Source organism: Salvia miltiorrhiza, chromosome 2 (assembly GCF_028751815.1).
Source record: "Salvia miltiorrhiza cultivar Shanhuang (shh) chromosome 2, IMPLAD_Smil_shh, whole genome shotgun sequence".
In the NCBI taxonomy this organism is placed as follows: Eukaryota; Viridiplantae; Streptophyta; class Magnoliopsida; order Lamiales; family Lamiaceae; genus Salvia; species Salvia miltiorrhiza.
This window is the reverse complement of record NC_080388.1, coordinates 21,548,192-21,564,567: the sequence shown is the minus strand read 5'-3', so window position 1 is coordinate 21,564,567 and position 16,376 is coordinate 21,548,192. Positions and strand designations below refer to the sequence as shown.

General features: G+C 34.4%; 2 protein-coding genes across 3 annotated transcripts; one reads left to right on the top strand and one right to left on the bottom strand.

Annotated features, from left to right (window-relative positions):
* Nucleotides 1-8,986: 8,986 nt before the first annotated feature.
* LOC131011555 (transcription factor MYB92-like) lies at nt 8,987-15,454 on the top strand. The gene is made up of 4 exons (XM_057939325.1): nt 8,987-9,318; nt 9,398-10,747; nt 10,867-11,065; nt 15,092-15,454. The coding sequence occupies exons 1-3, from the start codon at nt 9,046-9,048 to the stop codon at nt 10,873-10,875; spliced, it is 1,632 nt and encodes a 543-aa protein (XP_057795308.1). The 5' UTR covers nt 8,987-9,045; the 3' UTR covers nt 10,876-11,065; nt 15,092-15,454.
* LOC131011556 (autophagy-related protein 8C-like) lies at nt 11,632-14,270 on the bottom strand. 2 transcript variants are annotated; one of them, XM_057939326.1, is made up of 6 exons: nt 14,202-14,270; nt 13,988-14,051; nt 12,839-12,894; nt 12,690-12,742; nt 11,985-12,103; nt 11,632-11,892 (listed from the first exon to the last, which is right to left on the bottom strand). In XM_057939326.1, exons 2-6 carry the CDS (start codon nt 14,022-14,024, stop codon nt 11,798-11,800), a joined length of 360 nt encoding a protein of 119 aa, XP_057795309.1. In that variant the 5' UTR covers nt 14,025-14,051; nt 14,202-14,270; the 3' UTR covers nt 11,632-11,797. The 2 variants fall into 2 exon arrangements, with proteins under 2 accessions (XP_057795309.1, XP_057795310.1); XM_057939327.1 differs by having other exon boundaries at nt 14,144-14,225.
* Nucleotides 15,455-16,376: the final 922 nt, after the last annotated feature.

The following is a 16,376-nucleotide window of genomic DNA, read 5'->3' as shown; positions in this document are numbered from 1 at the left end:
AAAAAATGTGAAAATAAAAAATTAACGAAAAAGTAGTAGTAGTAGTCAACAACAATTTTCTGAACTAGAAGAATACCTTAGGGAGCCAAAGGGAGGGGAATTACTTAATGCATGGCCAAATGACGTGGACGTGTTAAATTGGTGGTCAATTAAGCAAGGACAATACCCCATCCTTGCGGTGATGGCGAGAGAGATATTCTCCGTCCCGGCATCAACTATAGCGGTCGAGCAAGCTTTTAGCGAAACAGGATACATGCTCGACGAACGAAGATCCCAAATGGCACCGCATAATCTTGAAGCTCAACTATTGCTCAAAGATCATACATTAGCCGAAGCAAGAGAGCAAGAAAACAAATGGGATGATTTGTTCGTGGAGTACCCCATATCCACCACCGAAGGCGATACCACCGATGCGAGCGAGTCATCTCAATGCACCGAAGGCGAAGACTTCGACGACGACTTCGACTTCGACATGTAGAAGACTTCATGATTATGCGGTGTCACCAAAGGTAAGACGAAGGTAAGAGAACTACGTGGACTTTGATTCCTTCGGGATACGTAGGCAACTCAATTATAACTTAAATGTTATAATTAAGCTCAAGTTCTATTTCCTTTATTTCTTTTTTTCCCCAATTAAAAGTTGTAAACTAAATTGCCTTAATTTTATTTTTTAGCATTCAAGTGTTGTAATTTGTAAATTTTATTTACAAGAGTTGTAAGGTATAACTTTGAATTATAAGTTCAATTTAGAAAATAATGTATATGAACTTTATATTTTCTTGTGTCATTTATTTTATTAAAGCAAATTTCATTAAATTTTACACAACAATACATAAAATAATAAAAATTACATTAAAAAAAAACGGACGGTTCTAACGGTTCGAACCGGAACCGCCGGTTCACGGTTCGGAACCGAAACCGTGAGGGTTATTTTTCGGTTCGGTTACGGTTCCAGTTTTTGGAACCGGGAACCGGCGGTTCCGGTTCGAACCGGGAACCGAACCGTGGCCACCTCTACGGCGACCTACACCAGTGGGTCGCCGTTTTTGGATTGCTGCGCGCAATATTTTTGTTTTTGCCATATCTTCCTCGTTAAAACTCCGATTTACAATTTATTTATGTTCACGAACTACTCTCGAGACGAACTACAACTTCTATTTCAAACAAATTTTCCAAATTCGATCTCAAAATTCCTGTAAATTCTATGAAAGTTCGAGCAAGTATCATATTTACAAGATAAATCAATATAAAGCACAAAACAATCATCCAACAGTCAATTTCCTATAAAATTGATATCATATGAACACTAATAACCATGAAAATATGAGTGTTATCAGTCCTCCCAACCTTGAATTTCTTCCAATCAGGGTCCATCACACTTTTTTTAAGGGCATCTTTCACCTTTTTAGCCTTGTAGCCATCACTATTTTTGGGAACCAAACCTTGTTTCGGCTACTTTCAAAAGTCTCATATCTGCATGGCGCTGGAAAATTGATTTAGATAGACCATGATTAAGAATGAAAGTGTTAATTTCATTCACCTGATGCACCAATGATAATATTTACCGACATTCAGCATAGTGAGATGATCTCTCACTAGGTTCACATAAGGACTTAGGCACCAAATTTAAGCAATGAACAACATAAGGAGTCCAAAAAATGTGTGGATATTTCTTTTTAATGATTGCACCCGCTGCTTTATAATTGGATGCATTATCGGTTACAATCTGCACAACTCTTGTTTCACCAATTTCTTCAATTATCTCAATAAAAAGATTAGCCAAATAATCAACATCTTAGGTGAGGACCTCACTAGCATCAACTACTTTAAAAAATAGAGGACCCGCGGCCGAGGCTATCATGATGTTCACCAAAGATTTGGATTGACTATCTTGCCAACCATCTGAACATATTGATGCACCTTTCTTACTCCAACTATCTCTAATTGGTTGGAGTAGAACATCAACATGTGCTCTTGATTGTGCTAGTAAAGTGGTTCGAAGTCTTTCATAAGTAGGAGGAACATATCCACTTAAATTTCCATTGGCTAATCTTTGAGAAAATCTTCTAAAATAAGGATTTCATGCAAGATTAAATGATAACATATCGGTGTAGAACATCATTGCACATTCTTTGTCAACCTCTTTTCGCTCTACTACATTGAATGACATCTCCAATGGCCCCTTCTCTTCTTTGGTTGAACTAAATCTGAACCTTGTGGAAGAGAAATGTAATCTTCTTTTTGTTTTGCACTCGAAGCTACACTTCTTTTCCTCAACTCCACCTCATCATTTTCAGCTTTGAGTTGGCGATGAGTTTCTGACTTGCAGCCTTGAACGCCTTGGTTTGAAATTTTCAGCAAATGTGCCCTGACTTTTGAATACGAGCTCGTCACGGTTTTATTGCAATACTTGCATTTCTTCACCCTATTTTCCCCTCCCCCGATTGTTGATAAAACTTCAACATGGTTCCACAATGGTGTTTCATCGAACCCTCTATTTTTTGTAGGACGAGTTGTCATATTTTGTATAGGTGGTGAAATAGTGAGAGAAAGATTATAATAGTAGGCAAATAAAGAACACAAAAGATAGTGAAAAAATATGATTTCGAAAAGTACATATATACAAGTGAGGATAAGTGAAAAGTTAAAAATTAATAAATATATAAATTAAATTTGAATTAATGATGTAACTCTCGAAATTGAAAAGTTTAGCGGTTGTCCATCGTAGTAAGTTAGTAACTCCAAATTGATAGTAGTAAAATTTAAACTTTGATGCATATTATGGGAGTTGATAATCTGGCTGATACATTCACAAAGAGTCTTCCTGGAGCGGTGTACAACAAGCATGTTGAAGACCTTGGAGTTCGTCACATCCCTATACTAAATTAAACTTTAGTATAAGTGGGAGAAATTTTGTAATAGCTAGAGGATATTATCAGTTTATCAGTCACATTGTATACTAAAAGTTTTCTTTAGTATAAGTGGGAGAATTGAAGACTTTTATGCTTATATACATTGATTCCTTAGTTCATTACGATAACCTATCTGAATTATTGTTATTGCATAATCTTATTACAGTCAAATTTATCTCATACTATAGATTATATGTTGTGTTGTAGATCACAAAAGATCATATAATCGAAGAAGTTGAGATATAAATTGAGTTCACAATCGAGACAACTATGGACGAGATGTCGGTTTAGATTGTAACATAAATGGACAAATAGTTTGTCTTGGCTATTTATTGAATAGAGTGAGATGAATTCTTATATTCTGACTAAATAAGAATTAAGATCTCGGTGACTAAAAGTCTTAACCTTAATTAAATTAATCGGTGTGAATAATTAATTGACTATTGCTTTGATTTATCAAGGGTGAGAGCTCTATTGAAGCTCAATATACTCAATATTTTGGGTGATAACAATTATTATTTGATATGAGATTATATTTCAATAAGGATCTGTGAAATAAATTAATACTTGTGCCTCGATCAATATTCCGAGCTGACTAAGGAAATTGAACACTAGGAGGCCCAAACTTTATTCAAGCTAGTAGATCCCCGCTTGGCCCAATAAAGGAATAGCTCCGTATGGAGCGCCTGTCCCCTCTATCTCTCACTAAGCTTTGGGCTTTGTTTGGTTTAATTAAGTTTATGGGCTTATTATTTAGGTATGATTAATACCTAATATAATTAATAAGAAAACTCCTTATTACTTGTGACATTAAGTATGACCAAAAAGAGAGAGGAGGGGCGGCGCTTTCTAAGAGGGAGAGGACTTGAAGATCGTTGCCATCCAACGTCAAGTCTTGCCATGGGAACAACTTGAAAGATTAACTCTGGAGTCGATCATCGCCGGATTTGCAAGTAAGATTCTATTATCTTGTTATAGGGACGTGGTTTTTGAAGTTATTCATTTGATATCCGAAATGGATCGTGGCCACACGAACCATACATCAAAATATGGTTCCTTCAATTGGTATTAGAGCTAAGGTTTCAGAATTTCAACTCTATCGGATAAACTAATGGTGTTTAAGTTAAGGGGATGAGCCATTGTGTGGAGAAGTGTAAAGCAGAAATGCAATTCACTATCCACCATGGAAGCCGAGTATGTAGCTGCTTGTGAAGCTTCTAATCAGGTTGTATGGCTCAGGAACTTCCTAACTGAGATTGATGTGATTCCTAGTTTGCCAAAGCGTATCACAATTTATTGTGATGACGAGGTTGCTATTGCGAATAGCAACGATTCAAGATGTCATCAATCTATGAAACACATCGATGGCAAGTTTCATTACATTCGATATGTGATCGAACATGGTGATGTTGCTTTGATGCATATTGCGAGAGTTGATAATCTGGCTAATCCCTTCACGAAGGCCTTGGAGTTCGTAACCTCCCTATACTAAATTAAACTTTAGTATAAGTGGGAGAAATTTTGTAATAGCTAGAGGATATTATCAGTTTATCAGTCACATTGTATACTAAAAGTTTGCGTTAGTATAAGTGGGAGAATTGAAGACTTTTATGCTTGTATACATTGATTCCTTAGTTCATTACAATAACCTATCTGAATTATTGTTATTGCATAATCTTATTACGGTCTAATTTATCTCATACTATAGATTATATGTTGTGTTGTAGATCACAGAAGATCATATAATCGAAGAAGTTGAGATATAAATTGAGTTCACAATCGAGACAACTATGGACGAGATGTTCGAGATGTTGGTTTAGATTGTAATATAAATGGACATATAGTTTGTCTTGGCTATTTATTTATGCTAGTACACTTGTGTATTGAACAGGATCAGAGTGAGATGAGTTCTTATATTCTGACTAAATAAGAATCAAGATCTCGGTGACTAAAATAGTCTTAACCTTAATTAAATAATCAGTGTGAATAATTAATCGACTATTGCTTTGATTTATCAAGGGTGAGAGCTCTATTGAAGCTCAATATACTCGATACTTTGGGTGATAACAATTATTATTTGATACTATGAGATTATATTTCAATAAGAATCTGTGTCCTGCTAATAACGGATGATAATAACCTCACGCAAAACTTAATACGTTTATTGAATTAAACCCAGTAGATGGAGATAGTTCTTATACGATAATAAGTTTAAGTGGTAGCATTCGAGATGTCGTTTACAGTTAAACGACTAATTTATTCATTAATTGATCGTCAGAGGAATTAATTAATTAATTAATTAATTAATTAATTAATGGATATTGGATATATTAAACACTGATTAATTAAGTCTAAAACTAGCACTGACTCATCTAAAGAATAAAGAGGTATTTCGATATTAATTTTCTAGTGGAATAAATTAATACTTGTGTCTCGATCAATATTCTGGGTTGAATAAGGAAATTGAACACTGAGAGGCCCAAACTTTATTCAAGCTAGTACATCCCCGCTTGGCCCAATAGAGGAATAGCTCCGTATGGAGTGCCCGCCCCCTCTATCTCTCACTAAGCTTTGGGCTTTGTTTGGTTTAATTAAGTTTATGAGCTTATTATTTAGGTATGATTAATACCTAGTATAAATAATAAGAAAACTCTAAACCTTATTATTTGTGACATTAAGTATGGCCAAAAAGAGAGAGGAAGGGTGACGCTTGCTAGGAGGGAAAGGACTTGAAGATCGTTGTCATCCAACGTCAAGTCTTGCCATGGGAACAACTTGGAAGATCAACTCTGGAGTCGATTATCGTCGAATTTGCAAGTAATATTCTATTCTCTCGTTATAGGCATGTGGTTTTTGTAGTTATTCGTTTAATATCCGCAATGGATCGTGGCCACACGAACCATACATCAAAATATGGTTCCTTCAATGGGTATTAGAGCTAAAGTTCTGGAATTTCGGTTCTATCGGATAAACTAATGGTGTTTAAGTTTGGGGGTTGAGCCATTGTGTGGAGAAGTGTAAAGCAGAAATGCAATTCACTATCCACCATGGAAGCCGAGTATGTGGCTGTTTGTGAAGCTGCTAAAGAGATTGTATGGCTCAGGAACTTCCTAACTGAGATTGATGTGATTCCAAGTTTGTTAAAGCGTATCACAATTTTGTAAATTGCTTTAATATTTGCAATGTAATTTTAATTTTAATTATTATTTATAATTATAAATTTGACTTAATTTATTATTTAGATAATTAAAATATAGAATTTTAAATTAAATATAAACCAAAATATATAAATATATATTAATAATAATGCAATAAAATTAATTTTTATATATATATATATATATAGGGGAGGGCTAGAATGAAAACACTCTTAAGTGTATAAAATATAAATGATTTTCAGCCCTTAGATCATCAAGATCTACGGTTGATTCGTAACCCTGTTGGATGAATTCGTGGTCCTGAGTTCGAATCCCAAAGGTAACAAAAATTTATTTTTCGCAATTCGTAACCATGTTGGATGAATTCGTAACCCTGTTGGATAAAATTCGTACATTAAAAAACGTTTATATTTTATACTCTTAAGAGTGTTTTTATTCTAGCCCACCCATATATATATATATATATATATATATATATATATATATATATATATATATATATATATATAGGAGATGGCTAAAATAAAAACACTTCTTAAAATATAAATGAGTAAAATTTTGAAGTAGCCAAAATGAAGCATAAAACACAATTTATGGCCACACATTGAAAAAACACAAATTTTGGCCATTTTTATTGATTTGGACGTTTTTACCCTTAATGAGGCGGACCGGGTAGGATCAGGCATGCGGGTCGCGTGCTGGGTCGGGTTAGGCACTTATGGCACTAATAGTGCCATAAGTGCCATACGTGCAGCACAAATACAGAAACAACAACATCATTTAAACCCTAAATGGAACATCTAAACCCTAAATGGATAATTTAAACCCTAAATGGAACATCTAAACCTCAAATGGATAATCTAAACCCTAAATGGCCGGAATATCTAAACCCTAGGGGGAAGTGTGCACATACGTGCAGCACATAGATCAGATCAGATCTGCCATGGCTGAAATCGAAGGAGGCGGAGATTAGATCTGCCGATGGAGGAGGCGGCGCAACGATCAGATCAGATCCACCGCCGCCGCCTCATCAGACCAGATCTGCCGCCGCCGCGCGCTGGAGAGAGAGAGAGGGAGATGAGAAAGAGAGAGGAGAGAGCGACAGCCGCTGGAGAGAGAGAGAGAGTGAGGATCTCCTCCACCACCGCCGCGAGAGCTCCGATGAATTCTCCAAGCTCGGCGCCGCTGCCGCGCAGCCGCTGGAGAGAGAGAGAGAGAGATAGGGAGATGAGAAAGAGAGAGGAGCCGCTGGAGCAGAGAGAGGGAGATGAGAAAGAGAGAGGAGCCGCTGAAGAGAGAGAGAGGCATATGAGAAAGAGAGAGGAGAGAGAGAGAAGGGTAGAATAGTCATGACATACAAAAAATGGCCAAAATTTATGTTTTTTCAAATGGTAGACAAAATTTGATGTTGTATGTTGAATAGGGTCATTCGGCCCTATTGTTTCAATATAAAATATAAACAATTTTCAGCCCTTAGATCATCAAGATCTACGGTTGATTCGTAACCTTGTTGGATGAATTCGTGGTCCTGGGTTCGAATCTCAAAGATAGCAAAAATTTATTTTTCACAATTCGTAACCATGTTGGATAAAATTCGTACATTAAAAAACGTTTATATTTATATTTTAAGAAGTATTTTCACTGTAGCCCTCTTATATATATATATATATATATATATATATATATATATATATATATATATATATATATATATATAAGATGAGTGCGTTTTATGGTGAGACCCTCAAAAAGTAAAAAAAACTAGTTTATTGTTGGAGAACATGTTAGAGAAAACTTAGTTGAGTTTCTAAAGCTGATGTGATTGTGATGTGACAATTTAGAAGTTGGAAGCTAGGTTCATTGTTGGAGGCACCCTTATATTTTTCTTACACATATGTACTTGTATCAGAAAAGTGTAAGACTTTCCCAAAAAATTATGTAAAATCATCAACAATCAAGGACAATTTCAACCATTTACTTTAATTTAGGCATAGAATCAATTTTTTTTTATAAAAGTGTGCATTTTCAATTAGAAGTTATAAAATATGAGCATTTTTACCCATTAACACATAACCTCTTAATTAGAAGTTATAAATATGACATTTTCATAACCTCTTAATTAGAAGTTATAAATATGGCATTTTTATAATCTTGTGTAAATTTCAATCCGTCTATACAAATGAAATGACAAAAAAAAAAAATTATCTCCACAAAGTAAGAGAGTAAAATTGTAATATAAAGATGTTGAACCCATATCTAATACTCCCTCCATCCACAATATCATTTCCACTTTGTGGACATCACGAGTTTAAAAAAAATGGTGGATAGTAGGTAATAATAGTGAATATTATTGTAAGTAAAGTTAAAGTTTGACTATTAATATGAGTGGAGTTTATGAACCCTACTACTATAAATAAAAATGAAAATAATATTGTAGACAAACCAAAATAACAAAAGTGAAAATGATATCTTCTTAGACAGAGGAAGTATAATATAAAGTGATTAGTTAAAAAAGGAACATGTCAAATTAAATGGAATAATCTAAAAAAGAATATGGGACAAGTCAAACGGAATAAGGGAAGTACTTCTATTATCTTAAAATGTTTTAAACATAGTCGTATAATTTTTTAAAATCCCCAATTTATGAATATTTTTACAAATATTCCAAACTAAAAAAATATATCAAACTTAGGTTAATTTTTTTCTAAAACCCTCTCAGCACTTGTGTTTAAATCCAATAGGATATATTATTTATATTTTTCTCTGGCTTGAACAATTCATTTTCCCTAGAAATGTTGAGCACCTGGTAAATTCTCAGGCTACGGTTTTTCACGCAGAAATAATAATAATAATAATAATTATTATTCCAAATAATGGAAATGATATATATATATATATATATATATATAAGCAGGATAGAACCCAGAATAGGTGGTCGGTCTTGTCTTGTTGGCCCTTCCAATTCCAATAGTTGGATGTCGGAAGCGGAAACAAGACACAGGAAAGGAGCGTGGAGCAAGGATGAGGATGAGAAGCTCAAGACAGCGGTGGACCAATTGGGCGATAAGAATTGGGTGAGAATCGAAAAGTTTTCTGGTTTGGCAAGGCCGGCCAAGAATTGCAGGCTCAGATGGATTAACTATTTGAGGCCCAATTTGAAGAAATACCCTTTCACCAAACAAGAGCAAGATTTGATTTTTCAGTTGCATGCAACCTACGGCAACGCCTGGTCGCGCATCGCATCCCACGTAAATTTCTTCTCCCTCTCATCACGCATCAACACTTATTTTTTGTATCTCAACAAATTAAAACTGTGTGTGGATGCAGCTGCCAGGGAGATCAGACAACGAAATAAAGAATTTCTGGCATAAGAGTGCTAAGAAACGCCAAAGAGAAGGGCTTCGAATCTCTCCAATAAATATAGATTCATCTCAAACCATGATTTCTACATCACAATCACATTTCCAACTCAAACTACCTCCATTTTCTTCTATGCCTGCACCTTCACAAACCTGTTTACCCATTCAAGATTCATACAGCACTGTCGAGAGCGACTTTTTTCCAACTCAACCAATCACCCAGCTCCCTTCAATCCAATTTAATCCAGTAGAAACATTAGGCGAAAATAGCTACATGCATCAAGTAAAATCAGACAGCAATCTGGAGATAATCAATGAACTCAGAAAAGCTCGAGCACGGGTGAGGTTCCTCGAGAAAAAGTTAAGGCAAAGAGGAATCTCAAACAAGAGAAACAATTTCAAGCAAAGTTCAAGAAACGACCATTTATTCATCAAGAGTCCACAAGGAGCTCATCTGTTGACAACGCATGTTCCTTTGGATGAAAATTCAAGCAGGATGGAAGAGATAACAGAAGATATTTCAAGGAGAAAAGATGACATCCAAGATTCAACAGTTATAAGTGCCACAAATTTGCAAGAAACAGAGAGATCAGTGAGTGAAGAAAGTCGACACTCAGAAATGTCGACTCATGGTGAAAATTCAGACTCAAAAGCTTCCCTGCACAAGGGTTTTGAAAGAGAAGAAGATTTATTTGATGAAATCTGCAATGTGAAAAACTCAGAAACCTTTCCGGAGCAAAGGCACCACAATTATCATGTTAACAGCCAATACAATGTGATTGCTCCAAACTGGAACTTGTGGAACGAATGCTCTTCCAGTCTTTTGCAGGAGTTGGAGGAAGATTTGTTCGGTGAAAGGTCTCAAATAGACCAACCCTCATCTCCAAAGAGACACATGGATGCATTAGGTGCAGTCTACAGCCAAAGTAGTGCAACAACTCTAGAAGGAGATGAGAGTGGCCAACACTTCAAATGTAGCATGGGACAAGAATTTTCAGATGGGCTGGATATAAGATTTCCAGACAGTAATCTTGGTCCAGAATCATTACCTGTGAACCAGAACACTGCAGTGGGTCTGGTAGAATGTAGCTATTTGGTGAGTCAGCCAGTGGCGGTACATGAGTCTATGGGACGCCAAGATTTCTCTCTCCAAACCTCTGGTGAAAATATATCGCCGACACAGCCCTGTCAATCAAGCTTTATAGAGCACCAATATCATGAAGCTCAACAGTGCTCACTCGATGAATTCTATGGAGGAATGACAGAAAGCACATCAGGAGAAGAAACCTGGAAACAAGAGTTGATGGAGGATTTAGTGGTAGATAATTTATGGGTGGAAGATGAAAATTTCTTTTTTAACACATATGATTATGACTCCCCTTGTTAACACCACTCAGACCAATAACTTCGCTGAAGGTTTTTCCAATCACCATGCAGAGGCTATGACATGAGATGCACCAACGAACAAAGCTTTTGATGAGCTCGAGCTCGAGTTTGAGTTGGAGTTCCCGCTGTCTCCATGTGCCACTAATTACAATGGAAGACTGCATCTGGAACTTCCATTCACGACTTGCATCAGAGTAGATTATAACAGCAAGATCCAGATATGGCTTCAACCCATATCCAAAATCTGATGGTAAAGATTGTAACTCAACCCAGAGTTATCTTTACTGAGAAACTTTTGAGTACTACTCCCTCCGTCCCAAAGGAAATGTCCTCCTTCTTTTGGGCACGGTTATTAAGGATGCATAATCTACCTAATCTAGTAGAAACTGAAATGATGCATAATATGTCATTGAATCTTATATGCTGCCTAATCTAGTAGAAACTGAAATTTCCTTAATATTCTACTAGATTAGGCAGATTATGCATCCTTAATAACCGTGCCCAAAAGAAGGAGGACATTTCCTTTGGGACGGAGGGAGTAATTCTCAAGTAAGGAAAAAGATTCTAGTGTTATAAGGAAGAGGCATTTACTTTGGATAGTAGATTGAATTTACAATACATTCATATTGAGTAATTGAAGGATTACATCATCCAACAAGCACAAAATGTTCAATCCATCAAAGTAGATGGTGGAATAAGCCTTCTAACATTAGCATTCTTTATTTCCCCAAAAAAGAATATGATTCTTGAATCCATACAGTAGATAGAAATCAAGATTATGGTAGAGCTAGTAGAAGCACTACACAGATAAGGCAATGATAAGGAAACTGAATTATATATAATTAGATGTCACCAAAGTATTGACATTTTCCGATTCAGAAAAGTTAAAGACAATCTTTCGAGAAGATAACTCCAGATGGATAACTGAAAATATTTGCAAAGCGTTATTTGACTATGTACATAGCTCCACTGAGCTTCAATCTCAGAGCAAACCAAAAGTATTCTCGCCACTGTAAGTCATGTATAGGAATCCATCCTCATCTTTGTTTTCCTCATAGATAGCCGACATCATTGCAGCTGTAAAAATAAGGGAGCATATTTTTAAAAAGATGATGCAAACAAGAACAAGCAAAGGACTACTGGATTAAGACATTTAAGTTTCTCCTTACCCGTAGGAGGGAGCACATTCTTGACGAAGATAAAGATGGCTTTCTCAGCACTGAGCTTAATTCTTTTGCGGACAACATATACAAATTGCCCGACAGTAAGATCAGCAGGAACTAGATACCTGCAGTTTTATTTTAATAAAAACATCAGCAAAATGTTACATCTAGTTAAGTATAATACTTGGTCCAGTATTCCCCACTTCATTTCTCCCTTACATGGAAATAGCAAAAACTAATGTTTGCGTGCCTAACTAGCTGCAGCTAATACAATCTAGAATTAGAGTTTCATTTTCTCAAGTTAAAAGATGTACTCCCTCCGTCCATGATAAAAATTCCTAGGAAGGAGTGGCACAGGTTTAAGACAAAGTTGTTGAGTGTATTGATAGTGGTGAAGATGCGTTTCAATTAGTATCTGTAGTGGTGAAAAGGTGAAAAGTAAGGGTAATGGGGTAGTATAAGTGGCCGCCGTATAGTCCAAAAATAGAATAGGAAGTTTTTTTTGTGGAAGTCCCAAAAAGGAAAAGTATGAAGTTTTATTATGGATGGAGTGAGTATTAATTTTGCTTTGGACACGTACGCTACTGATCTGGAATATCTAGACCAATGAAATAGAGATAATCACAAGTAAATCTATACACAATAAACATATAGCTCCTACTAGACACTATGAACGGCCAGGTATAGGAATAACATGAAGATGCAACAAACTTTTTCTTATCAATATCAGGAATGTCACTGCGTTCAGCCTTCTCCACAATAACCTGCACGGCATGAGAAACAGAACTTAGTATATAACACTAAGAGGGCAGAAAGATCAAGTATCCAAGGCTCAAGTTGTTCTTTTAAACCCGTAGTACCGGGATTCTGTCAGGGTACTTCTCCCTAATACGAGCAGCTTCAGCCTGTCGCCTCTCTGCACCATGTAAATCAGTACTTTAATGTCTATGATCAACGAAAAATCAACAGAAAGGAAAATAGAAGTGTAGTTGACACTAAAGAGGTGTTTACTTTTGATAATTAATAAGATACATGATTGAGTATTTTTACCCTCATTAAATCTCCAATCCCACCCTTTCAATGAGATATGAATCAAGCAATATTAGCTTTCATGATAAAAACTATCAAGGGCCTTGTGATATCCCAAAGTTTCAATTCATCTTAGTAAACAATGGATCAGCCTAAGCTATTTTTATCTATCTACGCTTATCCTCAAAAGTAAACACCCCCAATAAAAATTTGAAACAAGATCAAGAATAGATGAGACAACCTTGAAAGCAATATTAAAAAATAGAAAATTTAAAAAAATCAAGTAGTACTGCAGCTTAATGTCAAATGTGTCCATCAACAGTAGGAAAACTAAAATCAAAACTGCTACAGAAAATATTAGGTGCATACTAATTCAATGATGAAAACAACAAATCAAGACATCTTTCCCAACCCAACTCCTCCGCAGTAGAGAAGTAGATTCATTTTTATTTCAATAAAATATACAGAAAGAACAAGCATTGTAAACACAACTACAACAGGCACTTCACCAATAAAATTTCTTCCATGTAAATGTCACATATGAATACTCAAAAAAAAAGTAAAAAGGGGATATGGTCACACCTCGTTCACTCACATAATCGTGTGATGAAATTAATTCCAGCATCAAAACTTACTATCTACAACCACACATACAGGTTAAACTCACCTGTAAGGTGAACACTAATTTACTGTGAGGTAAAGTTTCCTAATTCACATCAACCAGAAGCAAACCAAGAAAGAGTCAATCATCCGACATCACATACAAAACACCAATTATTTGATACAAATCATACCGATATAATTGATCAAAGGTAGCAAATAATATATCAAAAAAACCCGACCCAGATCCGGCAAGTCCGAAGACAGTGAAATTGGGACCTCAAACTAAAGCGAAATTCAATAAAATATACCGATCAAATAACCGAAGCAAGACCTAGATAGGAATTAGGGTTAGTCAACGATGAGAAAAGGGGTTATACCGAGAGGGTGTTCCAACTTAAATGAGCTTTTAGCCATGGCGTCGGCGAGGGCAATCGAATTTGCCTAACAGAGAAAGGAAAAGAAGAAGAAAATTAGGATCCAATTCTTTCCCTAAAGTGCGAATTGATGATGGTTGTGCAATTGAACGATCGAACCCTTTACGGAATAAATAAATGAGCGCAAAATCGAAAATAATAGAGACTTGAACCCTACGTATACGACACAGACGAAGACTGTGGAGCAATACTTTCTACTACTTCTCTCATATTTATTTATCCAAAAACTCTAAAAATATAAACCGAAATAAAACAAAATAAAAGAAAGTAATGCTTGATTGGGTCAATATCTATCCAATATGAAAAAAGGAATTTTTAATTTCAAATTGATTTCAAATCAATTTCAAAATTGAGTGACAATTTTGTAGTTAGAATAAAATTGAAGGTTTATTTATAAGTTATACATCTTTTTTTTTTCTTTTTCTTTAACTTCTTATTTTTTTATTTTATTTCATTTTTAAAATTGTGAAATTTATATATATATATATATAAGTAAAATAAACTCTATCCTACGTGGCCGCATATAATCACTCTATTTCAATTTTTCTCAATTCTCATTCATTCTTATACTTTTCAATATCTCTAATCAATCTCCACCTCTAATCAAACTCCATCTATTAAAATATTTATAAAAATCAATAATATATAAATCTATAAAAATCAATCAATAGTATCACTTATATAATATATGTAAGTTACTCCAACGAATATAACATTAGTATGCATTTTTTTAGTTTCAAATTGTACAATTAATAACAATATAATGCTCCAACGAATTTTACATTAATATGCAGAATATATACATCAACTTATTCCAACGAATTTTAGATTCATATGCAGATCATATACATCAAAATACTAATTAGTTAACATATGAGTTTCAATTACATATCCCAAGTTTAATTTTTTTTTATCAATAATCATTCATTCTTTTATTTTTAAAAATTTTAATTAATTTTCAATAAAAATAATTTATGAATATGTCTAAGATTTATAGTTTAAGTTTTGATTTAGATATTACATTGTTCTAATGACTTTTTTTAACAGATTTGCAGTTCACAGATGATCAGGATACTTAAAATAGGTGATTGTACTGTCGGTCAAAGTCTTGGTGATGGAGAATCTGTTGTGACATTATCAGAAGGCATTCTTATACGTGATGCAACAAATCCTATTGCAGCTATAGTGGAAAACACATATCATGCATTTGACCTATAAATGTTTAAGAATAAAGCTATCTTGGCTCCCACCAATGAGATGGTTGATACGATAAATGATGACGTCATGTCTTTAATGTCTATCGAAGAAAGGGTTTGCCTAAGTTAAAACAGCATTCGCAAAGAAGATGGACAAGTGGACCTCGATGAACAGATATTCTCTGATGAATATCTAAACACGATCAAGTGTTCACGATTGTCGAGTCATGAAATTAAGAGGGATGCATAATCATGTTTTTTAGAAATGTTGATCCATCTAATGAGCTTTGCAATGACACTAGGCTAATAGTAACTAAACTTGGAAAACGTGTAATTGAAGGCAAATTCATTTCAGGAAAAAATGTGGGCAAATAATTTCCTATAGCTGGAATGATTACGAGTCCATCAGATTTCACTAAATTTTCAATTCGGTTTTAGAGAAGACAATTCTCTGTGAGTGTTTGTTTTGCTATGAACATAAATAAAAATCAGGGACAATCTCTTTCAAATGTAGGATTATATTTACCGAAATCTATTTTTAGTCATGGACAACCCTACGTGTCAAATTTAATAATTTAAGTCATTAATGACTTAATTTAATTTATTTATTTTTCTTATTTTTTCAGTTGTTGGTTCCACCTACAGGTATCTAATTTAGGTGCGTTTCAAATAATTGTTCCAATTTCTCTTTTACTAATATCTTGTGGGTTGAAACTATGCTTACATATAAATTTCATAAAGACATTTAAATTAGATCAATTTCAAATAAATATTACGGCCTTTTACTTTAAAATAATTTTATTAAAATCTCTATTTTAGTGAAAAGAAATTCATAAAACAAAAAATATAATATTAAATAATTTTATAAATTTATATAGATCCCGTCAAAATTCGACGGGTCACTTACTAGTTTGACTAATTATAAAATATTTCATATGCATATCAAATTAAAGATCACGACAAGAGCTTTAATTAGATATATGTTATGTAAATATTGAATTTAAAATATAAAAATTATAGTTATATAAAGATTAAAACTTTAAAAAAATTCTCTCTCCTCGCTCCACTTTTTTTTGAATAAATCTATTTTTTTTTTTCAATTACTCCTTTTAACTTATATTGTTTTCTTTTTTTCA

Excerpts from the sequence above, each read along its gene's own strand:
- LOC131011555 (XM_057939325.1), top strand. The coding sequence starts at position 9,046 with ATGTCGGAAGCGGAAACAAGACACAGGAAAGGAGCGTGGAGCAAGGAT. Across the intron at positions 9,319-9,397 it reads GGTCGCGCATCGCATCCCAC|CTGCCAGGGAGATCAGACAA; the intron begins GTAAATTTCTTC and ends GTGTGGATGCAG.
- LOC131011556 (XM_057939326.1), bottom strand. The coding sequence starts at position 14,024 with ATGGCTAAAAGCTCATTTAAGTTGGAACACCCTCTCG. Across the intron at positions 12,895-13,987 it reads TAAGTTGGAACACCCTCTCG|AGAGGCGACAGGCTGAAGCT; the intron begins GTATAACCCCTT and ends TACATGGTGCAG. Across the intron at positions 12,743-12,838 it reads AGTACCCTGACAGAATCCCG|GTTATTGTGGAGAAGGCTGA; the intron begins GTACTACGGGTT and ends CATGCCGTGCAG.